Source organism: Chelonoidis abingdonii, chromosome 2 (genome assembly GCF_003597395.2).
Source record: "Chelonoidis abingdonii isolate Lonesome George chromosome 2, CheloAbing_2.0, whole genome shotgun sequence".
Taxonomy (NCBI): domain Eukaryota; kingdom Metazoa; phylum Chordata; order Testudines; family Testudinidae; genus Chelonoidis; species Chelonoidis abingdonii.
The window spans coordinates 100,629,225-100,648,570 of NC_133770.1; the positions used below are offsets into that span (position 1 = coordinate 100,629,225).

Genomic DNA, 19,346 nt, shown 5'->3' on the forward strand with positions numbered 1-19,346 from the left:
AAATACACTTGTAGAGGAATGTTACAAACCTTTAACAACCAATCACGAACTAATGACTGGTTTTTCTTCGACAAATATAAAGAAGCAGTTTTACATATATAATTAGGACTATCTTTTTTATTCTGTTAACAGCACCTAGCAAAATGGGATTCTGGTCCATGACGCAGATACCTAGGTGCTATGCTAATACAAATAATTTACAATATATAATACAGTACAAATAGGGAAATGAAAGATAATATAGTATCAGCTGTTTTCATAGTATAGTGGTTACCATATTTATTTTACACACAGCCCCAGTGAGACCATATATTTTGTAATGGCTTTAGAACTAATATTCAATAAAAATATTTTTGTGATAAGTGTTAACTTTTATTCTGTGGGTTTTTTAAGCTTGTTTTTATGCCAGATATTGGCACAGGGGGGCTATTCTTTGAAGTGCTAACCTATTTAAATGTTGTCTTAAGAGACAGGAAAATCAGAATGTGAAATACAGATTAAATTTTATTTAGAGAAATTGCCCAGAAGAAAAGGCTTGTCCAAGTCAGCTATTCTATTTGATTGGTGCAACATGCGCCTCCTAGATGCATTGCTGATGCGTTGTAGTGTGGTAGAAGGAAAGTGATCATTTATCTGATAGACAAGTTGCAAATGATTTTTCTGAAATGCATGCTTTCACGGATGACAACAATGCTGCATGCTGGGCTAAGTGAATTTCTAGTGTAATTTTATTAAATGTAGCAGACTTACACCAAGGATGAATTTGGCCCCTGGAGTCCAAACAAAGATGATGGAAGAGCACTAATACCACTTGATGGAGCCTAGGCAGGGCTTATATAAAATCTGAAACCTTTTATTCCTGTGCCCTGTGCTACTTTTGTTCTTTCAGTTTAGCATTTGGTTGGGAGAGAATTTTATGGGTTTGGATATCAATATCCTTCTCTACAAAGATAATTTCCATCAAGACTAATAGATACACTATGAGCGAGGTATGTCACTATGCTCTGCTATTTCCTTCCTTTCAAGCCCAGAATTTTCTCCCCCTCAGCAACCATATCTCCTGTTGACAAAGTATTGTCCGTCCTTTTTCTTTCCAGGAGAACATAAGAACAGCCATATTGGTCAGACCAATGGTCCATCTGCCTCAGTATTCTGTCTTCTGACAGTGGTCAATGCCAGGTGCTTCAGAGGGAATGAACACAAGAGGTAATCAACAAGTGATCCATCCCCTGTCACCCATTCCCAGCTTCTGGCAAACAGAGACTAGGGACTCTTCAAAGTATGGTTTTGCATCCATGCCCATCCTGGCTAAAAGCCATTGATGGATCTATCTTTCAAGAATTTATCTAGTTCTTTTTTTGAACCCTGTTATAGTCTTGGCCTTCAAAACATTCTGTGGCAAAGAGTTCCACAGGTTGGCTGTGCTTTGTGTAAAGAAATACTTCTTTCTCTAAGCCTTTCCCCATGTACGTGCTCTCTCTCTCCTCTGACTTTTCCCAGCCCCTTCTTTTCTTCCCAGTTCCTTCCCAACTGCCAATTCTGCAGCCAGAATTCTCCCTTTATCTCTCTCTTGCCACAGAGATCCCATCAATGTATGCAGGAGCACCCATCTTCCACTCAGGTATGCAACCAATATTTTGTTAAGGAATATGTCATATGCAGATGCATTTGCACCTCTAATAACTAAATACATGTAAAATGTTTGCAAATTGAGCCACAAACATATTTGGTGTCTCTCCAAAGCATATCTTGTATGTTATATGAGATTATAGAAACTAGAGAGGCACTCCTGAGGAAATTCTATGCCACTGCATGTGCACAGAATTCATGACTCCCACAGATTTCTTTGTTTCCCTGCAGAAAAATGACTTTCTGACAGGGAAGCAAAGAGAAGCTGCAAGAGCAGTCATATGCCCTTACCAGCTGCATGGGTGTGTCGTTTTGGACACCCAGAGCAGCTGGCAGAGAGAGAAATCACAGCAAGCAGAGCTAGGGACCCCCTGCCTGGTAGCTCCTAATCTGCACCAGGCTCAGCTGCTAGTCTGGACTAGGGGTGGGAGAAGACAAGATTTCTTCTTCCCCTGCATGGAGCAGCTGGGACCAGAGCTGGATCAGACACCTGCTCCCCCAAAAACCTCCCCCAGCTAAAGGAAGCTCTGCACATGCCCCCCACATACTGTTCCCCATCTGCCCAATTCCCTTGCATCTAACCACCCCATACCCTGCTGGTGAGCCTCCCCCCAGAAACCTCCCACCGTGCTGTGCCTTGCCCCCTGCACCCAGACCCCCCCCACTTGAACTCCCACCCTGATTAGCCCCACCCCTCTGCACCTGGACCACCCTCAACCACAAGCCCCAGCCAGCTGCAGCTGGACTCCCTTCCCACCAAGCCTTACTCCCCTGGCACCTAGACCCCCTGCTGAGTCCCAACCACCTTCACTTAGATCTCCCTGCAGAGTCCCATTACCTCTGCACCCAGAATACCACAACGAGCCCGTGCATCTAGATCTCCCTCTCACCGTGCCCCCCAGTGATTTGCCCACACCCAGATTGCCCCACCCAGAACCTTCTCAACTCACACCTGGATCCCACACACACACTAAAACCCCTGCACACTTGGATCCTGCTGGGCTGAGCCTGCCTGCCCATACCTGGTTCACTCATGGGCTGTGTGTGAGTCTTCCATTTGGGGAGGCTTACTCACAAATGCTGGAAGCTCCCTGAAAGTGGGAGGTCACAGTCACACAGATCGTGGCCCTGCCCTCACTCCATCTCTTATCATGAGGCCCCATCCTCACTCTGCCTCCTCCCTGAGGCCCCTTCAGCTCGTTTCTCTCTGCCTCTTCCCCCAAGGCCCACTCGCTGCTTGCTCCTGTTCCCCTAAGACCACCCTCACTCCGCCTCTTTTCTAGATGCCCCCCTCCCTGCTTCTTTCCACTGCTTCCCCTGAGTCCTGGCCAGCTGCTCCTCTCCCGGGTGGGCAGGAGACACCTAGGGGGAAGAGGTGGAGAGAGCACAGGTCCTTGGGGGAAGATGCAGAGCGGGGCTGGAGCCTGCGGTAAAGTGCGGTCAGGGCCACAGTCTGGGCACCAGTTGCTCCCAGTTCTAGGGAGTTTTGCTTCTGGCACTCCAAAGGTTGCAGGCCAGTGCGCCTCCAAAAGGAGGTGACCCGCGCAGTATCCACGGCATTTGCTCTCCTGCATGGCCAGCATTTTTGGGGGAAGCTTAGCTTCCCCAAACCTCTTATATGTGTGACCCATGGGTGTGCTTGATGTAAAGGGGTGTTTCTGGGGCAGGCCTGGTCCTTGCACTGTGTTAGTGTCAGGTGCAGTCTCACCACTGAGTCTATGTCTGGCGGGAGAGAGAGGGCGGCTGGGCGATCTTCCACCTCATTGCAGCCAGTGGCCTGTGCTCCCCACTGCCATGCTGGCACCTCCAAATTAATTTATTGACAAATAAATGTGCAGAATTTTGCAGAGCTTTAAAACATTGTGTGCAGAATCTGTAATTTTTTTGTGCAGAATGCCCTTAGGAGTATAGGGAAAGTGAGTTAAATTCTAATGCAAATGCAGGACAGAGCCCTGTAACTGAAGACTATTAAGCCTACATTTGATTTTAGAGAGTTATGTATGTGCATTGCTTCCCATTTCATATTAAGGATTATGGACCAAATTTTCAAAAGTGGCCACTGAAATAACTTGGATCTGATTTTCCTAGATGGTGTGTGTAACCCACCAGTCAGTGTGTTAGAAGTCCTCTTCTATGTCCAAGTCGCAGAGGCTGCAAGTCTGTTACAGATCTTTCCTACCTTTGTAATTTAAATGGCAGAGACTCTTGCTTTTAGGTCCGAGACCCCGGTTCAGTCCTTGATGTTGGCCAAAATGGTGGCCTTCACTTTGCAGCTACTATTGACTTCCATGGGTGCTGTGGATGCTTAGGAATATCTGACCAATCCAGGCCAGGGTATCTCATGTTGGCCATTGAGGAAGGCTATGTTTTAATGACAGGTATTTTTTAGTAAGAGCTATGGACAGGTCATGGACAATAAACAAAAATTCGTAGGCCCCTGACCTGTACTATAAATACCCCTGACTAAATCTTAGATGCTCTGGGGGCCACCAGGGCGCCACTGCTACTCTGGAGGATGGCCCCCAGGGCGCAGCAGCTGATCTGAGACCCCTGCTCCAGGGCAGCGCCCAGGTCCTCTGCTGCTCTGGCGTCCCCTCTGGTCAAGCTGCTTGGGGCCACCTGAGCAGGGGCAAGTGCAGCAGGCCCTGGGGCTCTCCCAGCTGGACAGCCTGAGGCTCAGGCACACACAGCTGCTGCAGATGTCCTGGAAATCACAACCTCTGTGACAGACTGGCAGCCTCCCTTACCAATGAGAAACGGAAGATCCTCAAAATCAGTGGTTACTTTTGAAAATTTGTTCCTAAATTCTTCTACAAGGCACCTTAATCCTCTGAGGATCCGCAGTTACAACCCAAAAGGGGCTGTGAACCCGAGAGGCTGCCTGATGGACGCTTCCTGCTAAGGCCTTTTCTAAGCCCCCCACCCCAGCCCTTCCAGCCTGGCATTACCCGCTGCCATCTGGCTGAGCGTTTCGGCACAAGAAGAGGGCAGGTTTCACCCCGCCCCCCCCCGACCTCACGCCTATGAAAATCTGGCCGCGTTTTGGACACCAAGAAGCTGGGCGGCAGGAAGCTCGGCCCGAGGGCGGGGAGGCTGCAGGGCCAGCTCAGCGGGAAGCAGGCGGGGGCTCAGGTCTCCCTCCCTTCAGGCTGCTCTGCCATCCCCCAGGTGCCTAGCAGCTCCCTCCCCCTGCGGCCGGGGCACGCCCCCATTGCCCTGCTCCTCCCGCCCGCAGCCCGGCTCTGCCCCCAGCCCACGATTGCAGCGGCTCCCTCGCCAGGCAGCGCCGCGGGGCGGTCCCGGGGGCGGGTCCCCCTCGCTCCATCTCCCCGCCCCGCGGCTCCGGGCCTCTTTGTGCCGCTTCAGCCGCTCTCGCCGGGGTCCGCTCCCTGCTGCCGTTGCTGCTCCCCTGGCCCCGTCCCCGCGCAGCTGCTGGCCAGGAGGGCGCAGGGCAGACTGACTGCGGACTGACCAGCTCTGACCTCCCTCCTCGCCAGGGGATCGGGGTGGGCGTGGCTCGCCCTCTCTCCTTGTCTCCCCCTAGCCAGGGGATCCCTCTGCCTGTGCACTGCTCCTCCTCCCCCCAGACCCACCCAATCAGGGCATAGCCCCTGGGTGTCGCCCTCACCATGTTCACCCCTTGATCCTCTTCTTGCCCCCCTTCCAGCCCCCCCAGTGTCAGTGATGGGGCTTGCTCTGCTGAGAGCTTTCATGTACATCTGAGAAAATAAGGATACAGAAAGAAGAGGCGAAATGAACCATTTCCAGCAGTGGGTCATATTCCTGCTCTCCTTGTTTCTGGAGGTAAGATTGAAGATAGAAATATATATATCTTAATGTAATAAATATTCTTCTGTTGTTTGCAAATAGATTTTCTGGTGATATATTAAAAAAATCTTATTATTACTCATGGCATTTACGTATTCAGAGATTGGTCTGATTACTTTTTAAATGATGGCAAATCACTTAGTGCAGAAAGTGGATCTGTGTGGTCATGTCTACCCCAAATCTGGCCTTGTCTCTCCCTCCCCCCACAACCTGGGATTCCCCCTATGTGTGTATATTACATCTCTTCCTTTTTCCCCTCTAAAGATCAAGGCTATAATATATTTTGTGCTGTCAGCCTTGGAGACCTTGAATACATTTTCATTTCTGATTTTTGAATGGGTAGTTTGAGATTCCGGATTCATTTTTCTCACTCTGGATCACCCGTCCCACATCTTTCTTTCCCTCCTTTCTTGTGCTGTTGTGTATTTTTTTTCCCCCAGTAGAGGGGAACATTAACCTTTTGAGAGAGAAATTTGTCTGTAGTCAAATATTAATGACGCTCAGAAGCTATAACTGTACAGATGGGGAAAGAAAAAGCTTTCAGTCCCCTAGGAGCCATGGAAAACTCCCATGGGCATCCGAAAAACTTAAAAAAGCAGCTTTGTAGTGGGGCTGATGTAAAAATATTTTCTATGCTGACTTGACTGATTTGATTTTGTAGGACTGAGTGTGCTAGTTCTCAGGGAGGTGCAACAGGGTGTTGATGGGAAGGAGAGGATACAGGGAGTACTGGTTTGGTGATAGTTATGGGCAAATGAAACTATTCTTGGCTATACAAAATGGGCAATTTAGAAGCTCTAAGAACTAATGTTTTATAATTATTAGTATTCAGCTGTATGCTGCAATTTCATTTATACATTATTCTTGTGTTGGAATTGGTTCACTAACAGACACGTAGTCTGGAACACTAACTGTTGAACTCTATCTTGCCTTGAAGCACTTTGGGTTGGTTAGCTTCTTAGCTAGGTGTTAAATGGAGCACAGATTCACCCTTGTGGGAATGAGCAGATTTCAGCTAGGATTGGACTGGAAGATGTATCCAGTTCTTGGACTGGTGCCCTTTTGTTGATGAAATGTATTATATAAAATGGACGGTTGCCAATAGTGGCATCAGAATGAACAGGCCGGAGAGAGTGAAGAACACTCTATTTTAGACTTCCTGGGTGATTTGGGTAGTTTCACATTTGGCTCTAGCAGTTACAACAGAAAAACTGCACTTTTTTCCCTATGTTAATTTAAAAAAGTTATTTTAGGCCGTGTACTTATATCACAGAGCTGGTAGGGTAACTTTACAGGAGTGAGATCCACAGGCTTTTAATAAAAAGATCAGCTGTACTCTCATTTCTTGTTTTGACGTTTGGGGTTGAATTCAGTGCACCTAAAAGCATGGCATTATACTGATGTGAACCAGACTTGCTGCAGGCATGTTGCCATGTGTGAGCTCCACCTTCACAACTTTGCCAATGCACTTCAGTCTCTTCCTTATCAAGTACTTCCCGGTACAGTGTATTTCATTGACTTCCAGAAGACTCAAGTGGTTTACTTTAATGTGCTTTTTGAACACTTGACCCTTTGGATGCTGACTGGTAGTTTAAAGCTTTGGAAATGTAGAAATGTAGTTCTCTGTGCTGGATAGTTTAGAGAAGGAATATGGTTGTTGCAAAAAGATAAAACTGAGAAAACTGATTGGAAAACTACTAGTATTTACATAATGATACAGTGTTTCAGGAAATGGATATTTTTAGAATCCGTGTTCTTTCTTTTTAGGTTTATGCCACCCACTTAGATGAACTATTCCTGGAATATTGGCTGTTATGCCATCCATAATTGTCACACTTAAGGGAAGAAAATGGGACAGGGATGGACAAAATCACATTGGTATTAGTGGATTTAATTCTATTCAAATTAACTGGGTTGTGCCTTTTTCACCAGCTGTGAATCTGGTCCAGTGCCTTCCATGATAACTCTGGACTCTGCAAAAATTCACTATAAAGAACAAGAGGCAAAATGTGAATAAGAGGAAACAGACTTGAAGACAAGCAATAAAATAAACCAGAAAGGGAATTGTTCATCAGAAAATGTGGGAGGTTTTGCACATGCAAGATCTATTTGATTAGATGTCTTTGGTCTGTAATCCATGTTATGTTGGGAAAGATTTGGTGTGGTTGGAAACATAATTTGCATAAATCCTCTTTGGATATACCTTCATATTGATTTTATTTAAGGTTTTATACTGATTTTAGTTGTTCTTTTAATCTGGTATGTTTGTTTTGCCATCTGGATTTGTGTTGTAAAGCTCAGGATATTTTTATACATTAGGTGCTGTAGAAATAAAATGTATTGTAAATTGTTATCCATAATAGCATGTAGAAAAAAGGCTCAAGTTTAAGAACTGTTGAGCATAAACCACTGCATCAAAGAAATGTGATGGGTTTTTTTGAGTGAAACTTCTGAAATCTGTGGTAAGGTGCACTGACTGCTTTATGACTGGTGCATGAGATTGACTTGCTACATGATTATTTTATCCAGGTTGCAGCTTCCACATGAACTGATTTAATATTTAAAGTAGTGTTAGCTGTGTTATGCTTTTTTTCATTCTGACTTTTTGGGATTCCCAGGCCATTACCACAATAGAAGTAACTGTAATAAAAATAAATACTTAGAATTGATTATTGTCAAAGCACTTTACAACCATTAACATATAAAGTATTTTATTTATTTGCTTAAATAGCATAAAATATACCCAAAATAAAACATTTCTATATCTAAATAATATTTATATTTAGGCAATCCAAAAAACACAGCGTGATTACAAACAAATATATATTAAATTCAACCTCGGATACTAGACCTATATCTTCTTAAATATCTCTAGATGTTCTCCAAAGTTAAAGTTAGCTAATTCATTAACCTCGCAACACTCCAGTGAGACAGATGTTGTTGTTGTTTCCATTTTAGAGGGAGAAATTGAGACAGAGGTTAAATGACTTGCCCGAGGCTAGTGAGAGAGGTCAGTGTCAGAGTAGAGATTAGAACACATTAAATTCCTGGCTCTCTGTGCTGTTCGCAGGACCATGGTGCTCTGTATAGCAGGGCTTGAAATGTATTTCTCATGGAAATTTATTGCAAGCAGATATGGTGGGGATGGACAGTTAATTCAGAGGTTTTCCTATTTGACAAAGGGTTCCCACCATAACTAGAGAGACACTTACAACATCAATCACTGACTCTTCATCTGAAAAAGTAAAACAAACAAGGAACTCTGCTCTAAGCTGAGATTTCTAGAACCCCAAATGAGAGAAGAGCCAGAGATTTCAAGGATCCACAAAGGTATTTAGGCTTCTAACTTCCATTGCAATCAATGGGTCTGGGCTCGAATGACTTATTATTGACTGTCTATTTAATGGGGAAGTCACTCAGACACTACAGTGGTGGATGGAAGTGCAAAACCGTAAGGCAGATAGCTGCACAGGTACTTTAGGATCCCACATCAAGTAAATGAACATTGTTAAATGTACGTTTTTCTTTCTTTTAACAATGAACTCGGTTAGTCAAGAGTCAGTTTTGTGCCACAGTAGCAGTATGCGCTATGCAGAGGTCCTTGTGTCTCAAAAATCCTGCCTTTTTTCCAAAAAGCACTCTGGAAGTCCATGAGCTGTGGGGGCATTTATATAGCCAATCATATTATCTATTGCTGCAGCTGTGACCCTTGTAACAGTCCTTTGTTTTGTTTGTTTTAGTCTTGTGGGTCAGCTTTATAGAGGGATGGAAAGTGGGTCTAATGGGAATATTTGTTTGCCAGTTCTGGAATGTATTGTGTTACCCTGCCTTTATTTTTTAGACACCCAATGGCTTTGGGGCAGGTGCTCTATATATTCAAAACATTATTTTAATAACAAGTCACTGCCTTTAGGACACTGTTGAAAACCCCCTTGGTTAAATTAGACCTTCTGCCAGCCAAAGTAAGGGTACAACATATACTTGTGGATTATTTCTCAGGACGGGTGTTCATGTCAACCTCTGCAGCAGGCCCAGCCATTGTCTTTCTGAAGCTTGAAATCATTGATGAGGAAGATTGAATTGAACATTTTAGGATCTACTTTTGCTAAAGGGTATTATGTTAGTCACAACACTATGCAGAGGGGAGGTTCTGTAGGTGGCTCACAGGATCTACGTATACTATTCCCAATTCTGCAGGTAGTCTGCTGTGTCGTCTAAATTTTCAAAAGTGTCCTCTAAATTTAGATGCTTCAGTTGGATGATCAACACGAGATCGCCTAGTGCCTTATTTTTCAGACCAGCTGAGCACTTGCGGGTCACACTGTGGACAGCTGAAAGTGTGAGTGGAAAGCAAGTTGTAAGTGTCTTAAATTGGCCATCCAAAAATGGAGGCCGTCACAATGCGTGAGTGCTTCTGAAAATGTAAGCGCTGGCCTCTGTGTACGTTAGGTTCGGCCTCTGTAAAATATGTATGATGAATGATACACGCTATGTCTACTTGATAGATGTATGGTGAGGTTAAATTAATCAATCTTTGATGAATACGTAGAGATCGTCCGATGAAAGGTAGACTAAAAGAAGAACAAAGTATTCTTTTTTTGAGAACAAGGGAACAGACATAATTTCCTGATCAAATTGTTTTAACTGTAAGTAAAATCCAAAATAAAAAAAGCACAAATTGCAAGCTTCTTTCCATTTGTGTAATTGCTGTCTCATTTTTTGCATAGACTTAAATGGGATTCCAGGATATAAGGTAAACTTAATAGTTCAGGCTGTTCATAAAACTTCTTTACCTCCCTTTATGTGAACAAAAATGTAAGCAAAGGCAAACAAACTAGTCTAAAAGCCCTTTGGTCCATTTAGATACAGGCAGAGTTCTTAAGGTTTGGGTTTTTTAAAACCACAAAGTTCTCATTGTTTGTACTCATTAAATGGTGTGTGTGATCTCCATGACAAGTGATGGTCAATAAAAGACCACTGATATTAACCATGGTCTATTAAAATCACGTGGATAAGAAGCTTTACCTGTGGTTGGCAGCATGTGGGGCGGGGGGAAGGGATGCTTCACATGCACAACCCACTAAAAAGGACTGCCAAGAGCATTTTTCTGTCCATTTGTCCTACATAACATAACACCTTTACCATGTGATGGAGAATGTTACTGCAGATGTGTCCACTGAACCTTTCTCATCTGTTTGTTTCAAGATGCACAGGGGCTCAGAAGCATGAAAATTATTTTCTGTGTCTCCTTTCTCTCTTGCTGTTGGTTGGAAAGTAGCTGTGGCCACACAGAGTGAAGGAAGAGAGCCGCTTAGTATGACTTATTGTTTTGTGATACAACCAGGGCTGGCAGGAGCCAAGTCTCCCTTGTCTCTGGACAGCAGCAAGATCTGCGGTGACTTACAGGCAGGTGGCTTCAGGCTGCACACTGAGCCCCTTTATTATTGTCAGTGAGAACATTTCCATGTTAATTGCACTAGTGGTACCTTAGAAACAAGAGAGAGGTTCTTGAGAACCATTTGCCTGCTGTACGGAGAGGTTGGGGAATTAGTCCCCAGTGGATATGCCTGCTGTGAGTTTTCTTTACTGTGTGGGGTTTTTTGTTTTGTTATATCACTGAGTTGGTTTTTTATAGAGAGCTCTCACAAATACTTAGTACTTGTCATCATGCTTTCTATAAAGAGAAGTCGCACTTTCTCTCTCTGACCCCCTTTTGCTCTTCTTACTTCCCACTTAGCTGATGGAGATTCCCATAGTTTGCATGCACTTATCAGTTTAATATTGTGTTTTGTGTCTGTGGCAATACAGCCTGTCTTCTCCATTCTTCCAGCACGCAGGAGCCTTTTTGTGAAGTTGTAGTTTATTACGGTGACTTCAAAGATCTTTAGCAACGTTTTCAAAACCTCAGGATTTTTTTTATAATTAATGTACCTCTAAGTTTCAAAATTGTCTTTTTGGGGGACAAATTTTTTATTGGTTTTAAAAAATAATACTCCAAGGCCAGGGTTTTCCAGGCCCTGAACTTTGAAAGGTGTCCTGCCAAAAAGTGGCAAGGGGAGATAATGGAGGTCTGAATAGTGAGGAGTTTAATATTTTTTTCCTGCCTGTGTTATCTTGGGACTATCAGGAATGTCAAGTTTGGGCTTCTCTAGTTTTTTTGGATCTGGTTTTGGATGACTCAGTACACACAGACAGCTTTTTCACACCATAACTGAAGGGGCAGAGATACTGAATCTTTAAGAAAGATGTCCTTACTACCAATTGTGTATTAAGCATTAACGTTAAATAGCTGTTAACAAAATACAAAATTTTAAACTGTCTGATTAATAATCTCTTCCTCTTAATGGCCCAGCTTTCAATCTCTTTAGGTTTAATAATTTCCCCTACTTTCCAAGTCATCTTACCTAGTTATAAAACAGACAAGATCTATGATTGTAATAGAAAAAAATCCTACTTTTTTGCAGTAGGTGGGGAGAGGGCAGATGAGCATCACTGAAGCCTTCTTCATATACTATAAATGAGTGAAAAGGAGCACAAATCCAATTCTTGCTTTCCACTGCAAGTCACCTTTAAATAAGTTAACTTTTCCAGAGTGGTGTTTATTCTTCTCACATCGCTTACCCCTTGTCCCTCAGTACTTAGAGCAGGGGTTCTGGTGACCTCTCTGGGCCTCACTTCCTGCATAATGAGAGAGGGGTCCTGACAAGACACCAGCTAGATAGGAAAGGGCTCTGATAGTGATTGCAAGATGGAAAGGATTTAGAATCACAATTCTCGACTACAACTAGGGTCTGATTCTGGTCCCAGCATTCCTATGGCATAGTTCTTCAATAGTCCCATGGGCTTGTTTTTGAGTCTCAGTCAGAACATGAAGTTTGAATAAGGGAAACTTGCACTGATTCTTTTTCTTAAGCAACCTTGTAAGGCTGCATAAGAAACCAGATGCCCAGCACCAATGGTGTAGCATTGTGGAAAGGTCAGGATTAGCAGCCTGTGAGGCTTCAGGGCAGCGTGAGGCATAAGTGCTACCACAATACTGACACACATACTACTTCTGCTAATAGAATAACCTTATGCCTGGCTGAAGGTGGTCCAGACTGTTTGGTGTTTGAGATCTGCAAGGTTTCTTTTGATCATTCTTACAATTTTGCCGATTGCTTTGGTTAATAATGAGAACAGTTTTCCCGTCTACAGGTCTCAAAGGCTGGGTAAGAGTTATCCTTTCCATGTTACAGAAGAGGAAACTGAGGCACGGACTGGCTGAATGGTTTGCCTACCTTCACGCACTGTCAGTGACAGAGTCAGGAATAGAACCCAGGGCCCCATCCACTGAGTCGCACTGCTGTTTTACAGCCAAGGGGACTGAATCCAGGGAGGAAACAATCAGGCACTGCATTCCAAGGCTTCAGGACAGTGAAAGCAGACATTGTTCATCAATGCTGAACAGCAGCAACAAAAACACACATTTACTAATACACATTCTGACCACCATCCTCCGCTATACTGTCGCTCTCTCTAAGCATCTCGTTTCTCCGTTTAGAAAAATAATGGATGTTATGAGTTTCTGTAGAAAATATGCTTGCTTAATTTGACAGATTGTATTCTCCAGAACAATCCCAGTTGATAACATTTCAAAAAAAATTATTATTTCCAGAAAGGAAAAACATCTCTGAATCCATGGGAGTGAGTTTTCAAAGTGCTGTGCGATTATTTGCCTGCCCTCCTGCTTCTGGTGTTAATGGACATATTGCAGCTAAATTGCTGCCCACCACTTTGAAAATGGCTCCCTCTCCCTCAAGTTTCGCGTGGAAAGAAACAAAGGTAGAAGCACTGGCTCTGATCCTACATTTCTTACCCACCCCAAACTCCCACTGAAACAGAATGATTTTACCTGCCTTAAAGTAATATATTTTGTGCCAACGTGGAGGTAGTCCTTCCCAGCCCATTAAAATCTTGGGATAATGAACAGAACCCTCCAGAACAGGGACACAGGGGCGGCTCTAGATATTTTGCTGTCCCAAGCACGGCAGGCAGGCTGCCTTTGGCGGCATGCCTGTGGGAGGTCCCCGGTCCCGCGGATTCAGCGGCACGCCTGCGGGAGGTCTGCCGAAGCCTCGGGACCAGCGGACCCTCTGCAGGCATGCCGCCGAAGGCAATCTGCCACCCTCGCGGCGACCGACAGGGCACCCCCCGTGGCTTGCCGCCCCAGGCACACGCTTGGCATGCTGGTGCCTGGAGCCGCCCCTGCAGGGACAGGCCTGCTGCAGAGCTCAGTATTTAAGTGTTTGAGAGACAAAAAATGAAGAAACAGGGATGGGTATGGAGACCATAATGAAAGGTTCGGCTCTGCAGCTTAAAGACTATCCCCAGCAAAATAAGGGCATGGTTATCCGCACCACAGGCCTCTCCATGTTGCCCTGCCAACGTGCTTCCACTCTGACCTACAAGAACCACCTCTAGGAAGGGCAAGTATTTTAGTATACATGGCTTTTTTAATTTTTAGGCTGTCTCTCTGCGAGAATTGCCAATAGGGGTCAGCTGTGTTTGGGGGTTTTGTGAGCTCCACATTGTCTATGGGTGGTTAGACTGAAACTGCCAAACTCATTCAACAGACAGAAAGTAATATAATTGAAAGTCTTTCTCTTGATAAATTTCCTTTCTCTCTCCCTCCCTCCCATCCTCCTTGAAGCCTTTTTGCAAATGTAGAAAGTCAGTTCAGACTCTTGTTTCTTTGCAGTTTCATTGTGCCTGGTGGCTTTAAGAAAGCATTAGCTGTTGATGCAAGATCAGTGCAGGATGACTCAAGCAAGAGTTTTCTTTCATGCCCCCAGGGGAATCTGACTTTCCCATCACTAAAGATAATCAACCCCATCCCAGTGAAATGAGATCCAGAAACTCACTGTTGGCCTTCTGTGAGCTTGAGTTTCCAGCTAGGGGCTGTACTGCACTCAGGACAGCAAGGACCTGAGGACCGAAACATTGAAGGAGATGGAGTATTGGGTTTCAAATTCTGCCTGCAGATGCACCTGTGTAACCCCATTGACTTTGATCGGGTTACATGGAAGTTACTGAGAGTAGGTTCTGACCATTAGCATGCTACTCTGATATTTTCAGCCAAGTGTCTCTCTTATGTTTTCATTAGTAAATCTGAGGTTTAAAAATCTATTTTTTAAAAGTCTAACACAACCGCTAGCTATACCGAATGTTCAATTAACTATCGATCCCCAAAAGGATATCTGCTAGGGATCACAAATTGCAACAGGTTGGGTGATAATGGTGCAGAGGGTACCTGTTACTGTTAGTCCCTGGCTTTCAATAGTTGCATTATGATTCATACTCGCAGGCAAGCAGCATGAGTCAGTGAATAGGGCACGGGATTCTAGCCTTGGCTCTGCCACTGACCTACTGTGTGACTTGGGCAAGTCATTTGCTTCAGTTTCCCCATCTGTTAACATGGATTAAGTGATATTTTTCTTTGTACAGTGCTTTGAGATCTGTACATGAAAAGTACTAAGCATTATTATATACCATGATCCCACAGACCTTCAGCACCCAAAGCTCTTATTGACTACAGTGATTCTGACCCACAGCAGACAGCATCTTTCATGCCAGGATCTCAGTGTGTTGGACAAATGTTAGTTCATTAAGCCTAGCAATATTCAGTGAGTAGGCAGTTATTATTATGCAGATTGTTTACAGATGCATACACTTTTACCAGAAGACTGTGGAAATTTTGAAATCTCAATAAGGGACATATTATAATATGTACTATATGAGGCCTATTGTAAAATGCATCAAACCTTCTGACAGATAAAATTTACTGATCAAATATGATGCATATATTTCCCCCTCATTACGAGCTTTTAACTTTTAACAAAGGCTACAGGAGCCCTCAGCCTATTACCTTTACAGTTTTATATGGTGATTCCTAAACATAGATTCCACAAGGGTCCTGCAGTATCAAGGGCATTTGGATTAAGTTTAATTCCTCAGTAATCTTGACCTCCTGATTTTATTGGTGCCCTAATCCTGGGTCTCATCCAAATTCTATTAAGATCAGTGGAGAGACTCCCATTGACTCTGCTGATCTTGGAACAAACCAGCTGAGAGGTGCTGAGCAGCTGCAAAACCTATTGACTGCTAAGAATTGTGAGTGCTCAGCAGGGCCTCAGCACTTCTCAGGATTTGACCTGTTGCAAAGTGAACTGTGCACTGTGTGTATTGTACAGATTCACGTCTGTTTTTCAGTGCACTGGTGTTTGCCCCAAAATCAAACCAACTACATTAATTTATTTATAGCACCACTGCTAGAACGCCGAGGCATTCGTGAATCAGTTCTTCTTTTCTGCACCTAATGTCTCCTGCCAGATCTGCAGAACAGTTAAAACAATTCGCTTGAGTGAGAGAGAGTTATTTTAAACAGTTGTGTGCTCCCTGGTTGTGATTAACGTTGTATAAGTAGAATTGCATTGTAGTGATTATGTAAAAGAGATTATGTAACAAAGCGATTCTGTAAGCAAGTCCCTGGTAAATGCTAAGAATAATTTGTGAATGTGCATTTATTTCTTTTATATACACAATGCTTAATTTCTGTAAACTTTGGGTGGAATGCCAAAGCATAGGACAAAATTCATAGTGTCAGATTATTAGGGCATATTTACTCCGGTGCATTGTAGTGTGGGTAGCATTCTAACAGGCCAAATGTGTTGTTCAGCTATTGTATCTTTGTCTGGTAGGATCCTATCTGGCTCAAATCTTATACAATCAAGTTTAAAATCATATTGCTCATTAGTTTCTACTGGTTTTTTCAATTAACTCTTGGAATCTTGTCATTTCCGAGGCTTCCAGCCACATGAAAGTTTAAGAGGATGTGTAGTTGAAATCCCTGGAAGGACAAGAAAACCTGCTTTGCCTCACAGAGTGTTGGGGAGCTTTCCTCTTTCTCTTGCAGATTTGCCTAGGTATCAGTTCTGTTTTACATGTCGTGACACAGGGACTCTTTGGCAAAGAGGGCCCCCTGTTCTTGCAAACAACTCTCATCTCAGACTTGACTAAGTCACTACCCCAAACAGGACCAGCTCTAGGCACCAGCAAACCAAGCACGTGCTTGGGGCAGCACAATTTCAGGGGCAGCATTCTGGGCACTCTCTGAGGTTTTTTGTTTTTGTTTTTAGCTTGGGGCGGCAAAAAACCTAGAGCTAACCCTGACACCAAACCCATGTCTTACAGGGTATTTATCCAGGAGGGGTAACATGTAAGGTATCTACAGCTCATAACTTACTAAGGCTCATAATCATTGCAAGATGTATGTATGGGTAATATTTAAGGAATAATTGACTATATTGAAAGTATGCTTTAGGAGCTTGATATAAAAGTTAGTCACTGGGGATAATGTATCTCATGATGGCCCACACATGCAAGAGGGAGTTGTCACCCTTTCCCTGGTGAGCTGGTGAAGTAATGCAAGGCTTAATTGTCTTCATCCTCAGACTATTAGCGGCAAACCATCAGAGACAACTGCAAACAATAAAAAGCATTTGGAGTGAAAAAGAAACATTACAACAGACTGGTTTGCCCTGTCTGTGAATAGAGACGAAAGACTATATCAGTATAACAGAGGAGGGGGGAAGAGCCCCTGAATCCTTTCACTGAGGAGAATCCTTGGGGAGCAGGGACGTTCTCATGAAAAGTTGGATCCTGATTCCTATGAAGCCAGCCATCCCTGCAACAGACTTAACTTTGTGTGTGTGGTAGTGGGGGAGCCTATTTTATTAGATAGGAAAGGTAACTATTGGTAAGTGCAGTCCCAGGTTCATGTTTTTTTATTTTGTTTTTTATTGTAACCATTTGTTTCCACCACTGTCTTGTTTAGAGTAGAATTTCTATTCTCCCTGTGAAATAAAACTGCTTTTGGTTTTTTATAAGTATTCACAAGTGCTGTGCATTATACAGGAGTTGTGATTTAAGGTCAGACTCGTAAACTGGGGTGTTCTGTTCCTTTGAGGGCAGAGGATCTGGGATTTCTGTAAGTGGTCAGGGGCTGGATATCACAGGGGGGGCACTCAAGGATTGGGGTGCACCTATTGTTAACCTGCAAGGCAAAGTCAGGGTTGGCATAGCTGTAGGGGAGTGCTTGAGTGGCTGGTGGTGTGAGAGAGCTGGCAAACAGACATCACAGGAAAGACTCTCTTACTGGAAGTAGGGAATACAAGGTGACTCACAGTCCTGGCTGCCTCAAGCACAGTCACAGTGGTGTAGATGGCAGGATCTGTTACCTTGTTTGCTAGCTAACCACACACCACGCACTTGTACATCGGTGAGTGAGAGATCAAAGAGAGGGAAAGTTAGAAATAGGGAAAGAAATGTTACAGTTTGTTTTATTTTAGGAAAGGAAACAGAGCAGCAGAAAAGGCAGGATGAGCAGATAACTGTATATTAAGCCCATCAAGAAGCAGCTGGAAGAGTTGTGTGCAGAGTGCTGCTTATTTGCCACAGAAGATATATGCAAGGGTTGAAAACCCTCCTCATGGAATCTGACAGGCATCACAAAGGACAGCCAAACTCCCTGAGTGTGCTTAAAGACTCCGGAAATCTGCCTAATACCACCACCAGTGTGACACCCGTGGACCTGGATGAGGCCAGGACAGACCTTCACAAGCTGGAATTAGCAGAAACAGAGAGTGTGAGCACTATGAGAGGATAGCAGAAATTGAAGCTAAAGAAAAAAGAGGCACTATGCCCTGACCATACTGGCCTTACAAAAGCTGAACCCTTAGCCCATGGGTAATATTCCCCAAGAGTCAGCCAGCCAGCATACAGAGAGACAGATTGTATTGAGAAGTATCTCATCACTTTTGAAAGAGTATGTGAGCTGCGAAAAGTTCCAGAGGAAAAGAGAGTACCCAAGCCAATCTCTACCTTGTCTGGTAAAATGCTGCAGGAGTTTAATGAGATGGATGTGGGGGAGACACTGAAATGTGAAAGTCATTGAGACTGTGTAGAGAATGTGTGATTTAATGAAAAGGTAGACAAAGGGGTAGAGGATTCTGACCAGTTGTTTTATCTCTTCGCACAGGAATGTTTTCTTAGTACTGAAGAAGTCAGTGGCAGTCAGGGATAAATTCCTTGCCACTATACAGGAAGCAGCAGATATTGCTGACTCCTATATCCAGGCCAGACCGTTCAGTGAGCACAAAACCCAGAGAGAGAAGCAGAAGCCTGGTGTGAAGAGAGCCCCCCGTTTATCCCTGGGAAAAGGAGAAGGCAGTGTGATTCCAAGCATGCCCCTCCGCAGAACCAATCCCTTTGTGGGAGTCATCATTACAGGGCCCTAGCACAGGCATGTGCCCAATGAGGAAAGCAGTGGTGAGTTCTTTGTGCAGGAGAATGAGACCAGGCTCACTGGAGAGCTCTACAGGCAGCTTGTGGTGCCCAAAAAGTGCAGAGCTATTAAGTTTGGCACATGATCGTCCATTTGCTGGTCACTGGGAGAGGGAAAGAAGTTTTGAGAGACTTAAGAAAAACATTTGTTGGCCCCATATTCAGGATTTGGTAAAGACCTATCGTAAGGCACGTGGCTTATGTCAGAAGCAGGAGAAACCTACCAGTATCAGCAAGGCTCTGTTGCAGCCTTTATGTGTAAATAAAGAAGCATTCCACAGGGTCGTTATGGATTTCATACTGCCATTTTCCAGGCTGTCCAGAAATGGGAAAAGATACATATTAGTGGTAGTTGATTTGTCACTAGATATCCAGAGGCAGTCGCCAAGTCAACCGTGGAAATTGGAACAGTGGCAGATGCACAGTTCACTACATTAATCAGTGGGTGTTTTCCAGAAGAAATCCTGTTGGATAGAGGGTCAGCTATCACGTCCCTGATATTGAGAGAG

The 19,346-nt window shown here is 44.0% G+C and overlaps 2 protein-coding genes across 4 annotated transcripts in view; one reads left to right on the forward strand and one right to left on the reverse strand.

Annotated features, from left to right (window-relative positions):
* VOPP1 (VOPP1 WW domain binding protein) overlaps window positions 1–19,346 on the forward strand; it is a 201,796-nt gene that overhangs the window by 103,590 nt on the left and 78,860 nt on the right. Inside the window, exon 2 of one of the 3 annotated variants that reach the window (XM_032793477.2) lies at window positions 5,297–5,433. The exons of the other annotated variants lie outside the window; for them this stretch is intronic. Within the exon in view, the coding sequence (XP_032649368.1) occupies window positions 5,383–5,433 (51 nt within the window). The 5' untranslated portion in view covers window positions 5,297–5,382. The remainder of the gene's footprint in view (window positions 1–5,296; window positions 5,434–19,346) is intronic. 3 annotated transcript variants of the gene reach the window in all.
* EGFR (epidermal growth factor receptor) overlaps window positions 1–19,346 on the reverse strand; it is a 516,130-nt gene that overhangs the window by 40,070 nt on the left and 456,714 nt on the right. The window lies entirely within an intron of this gene.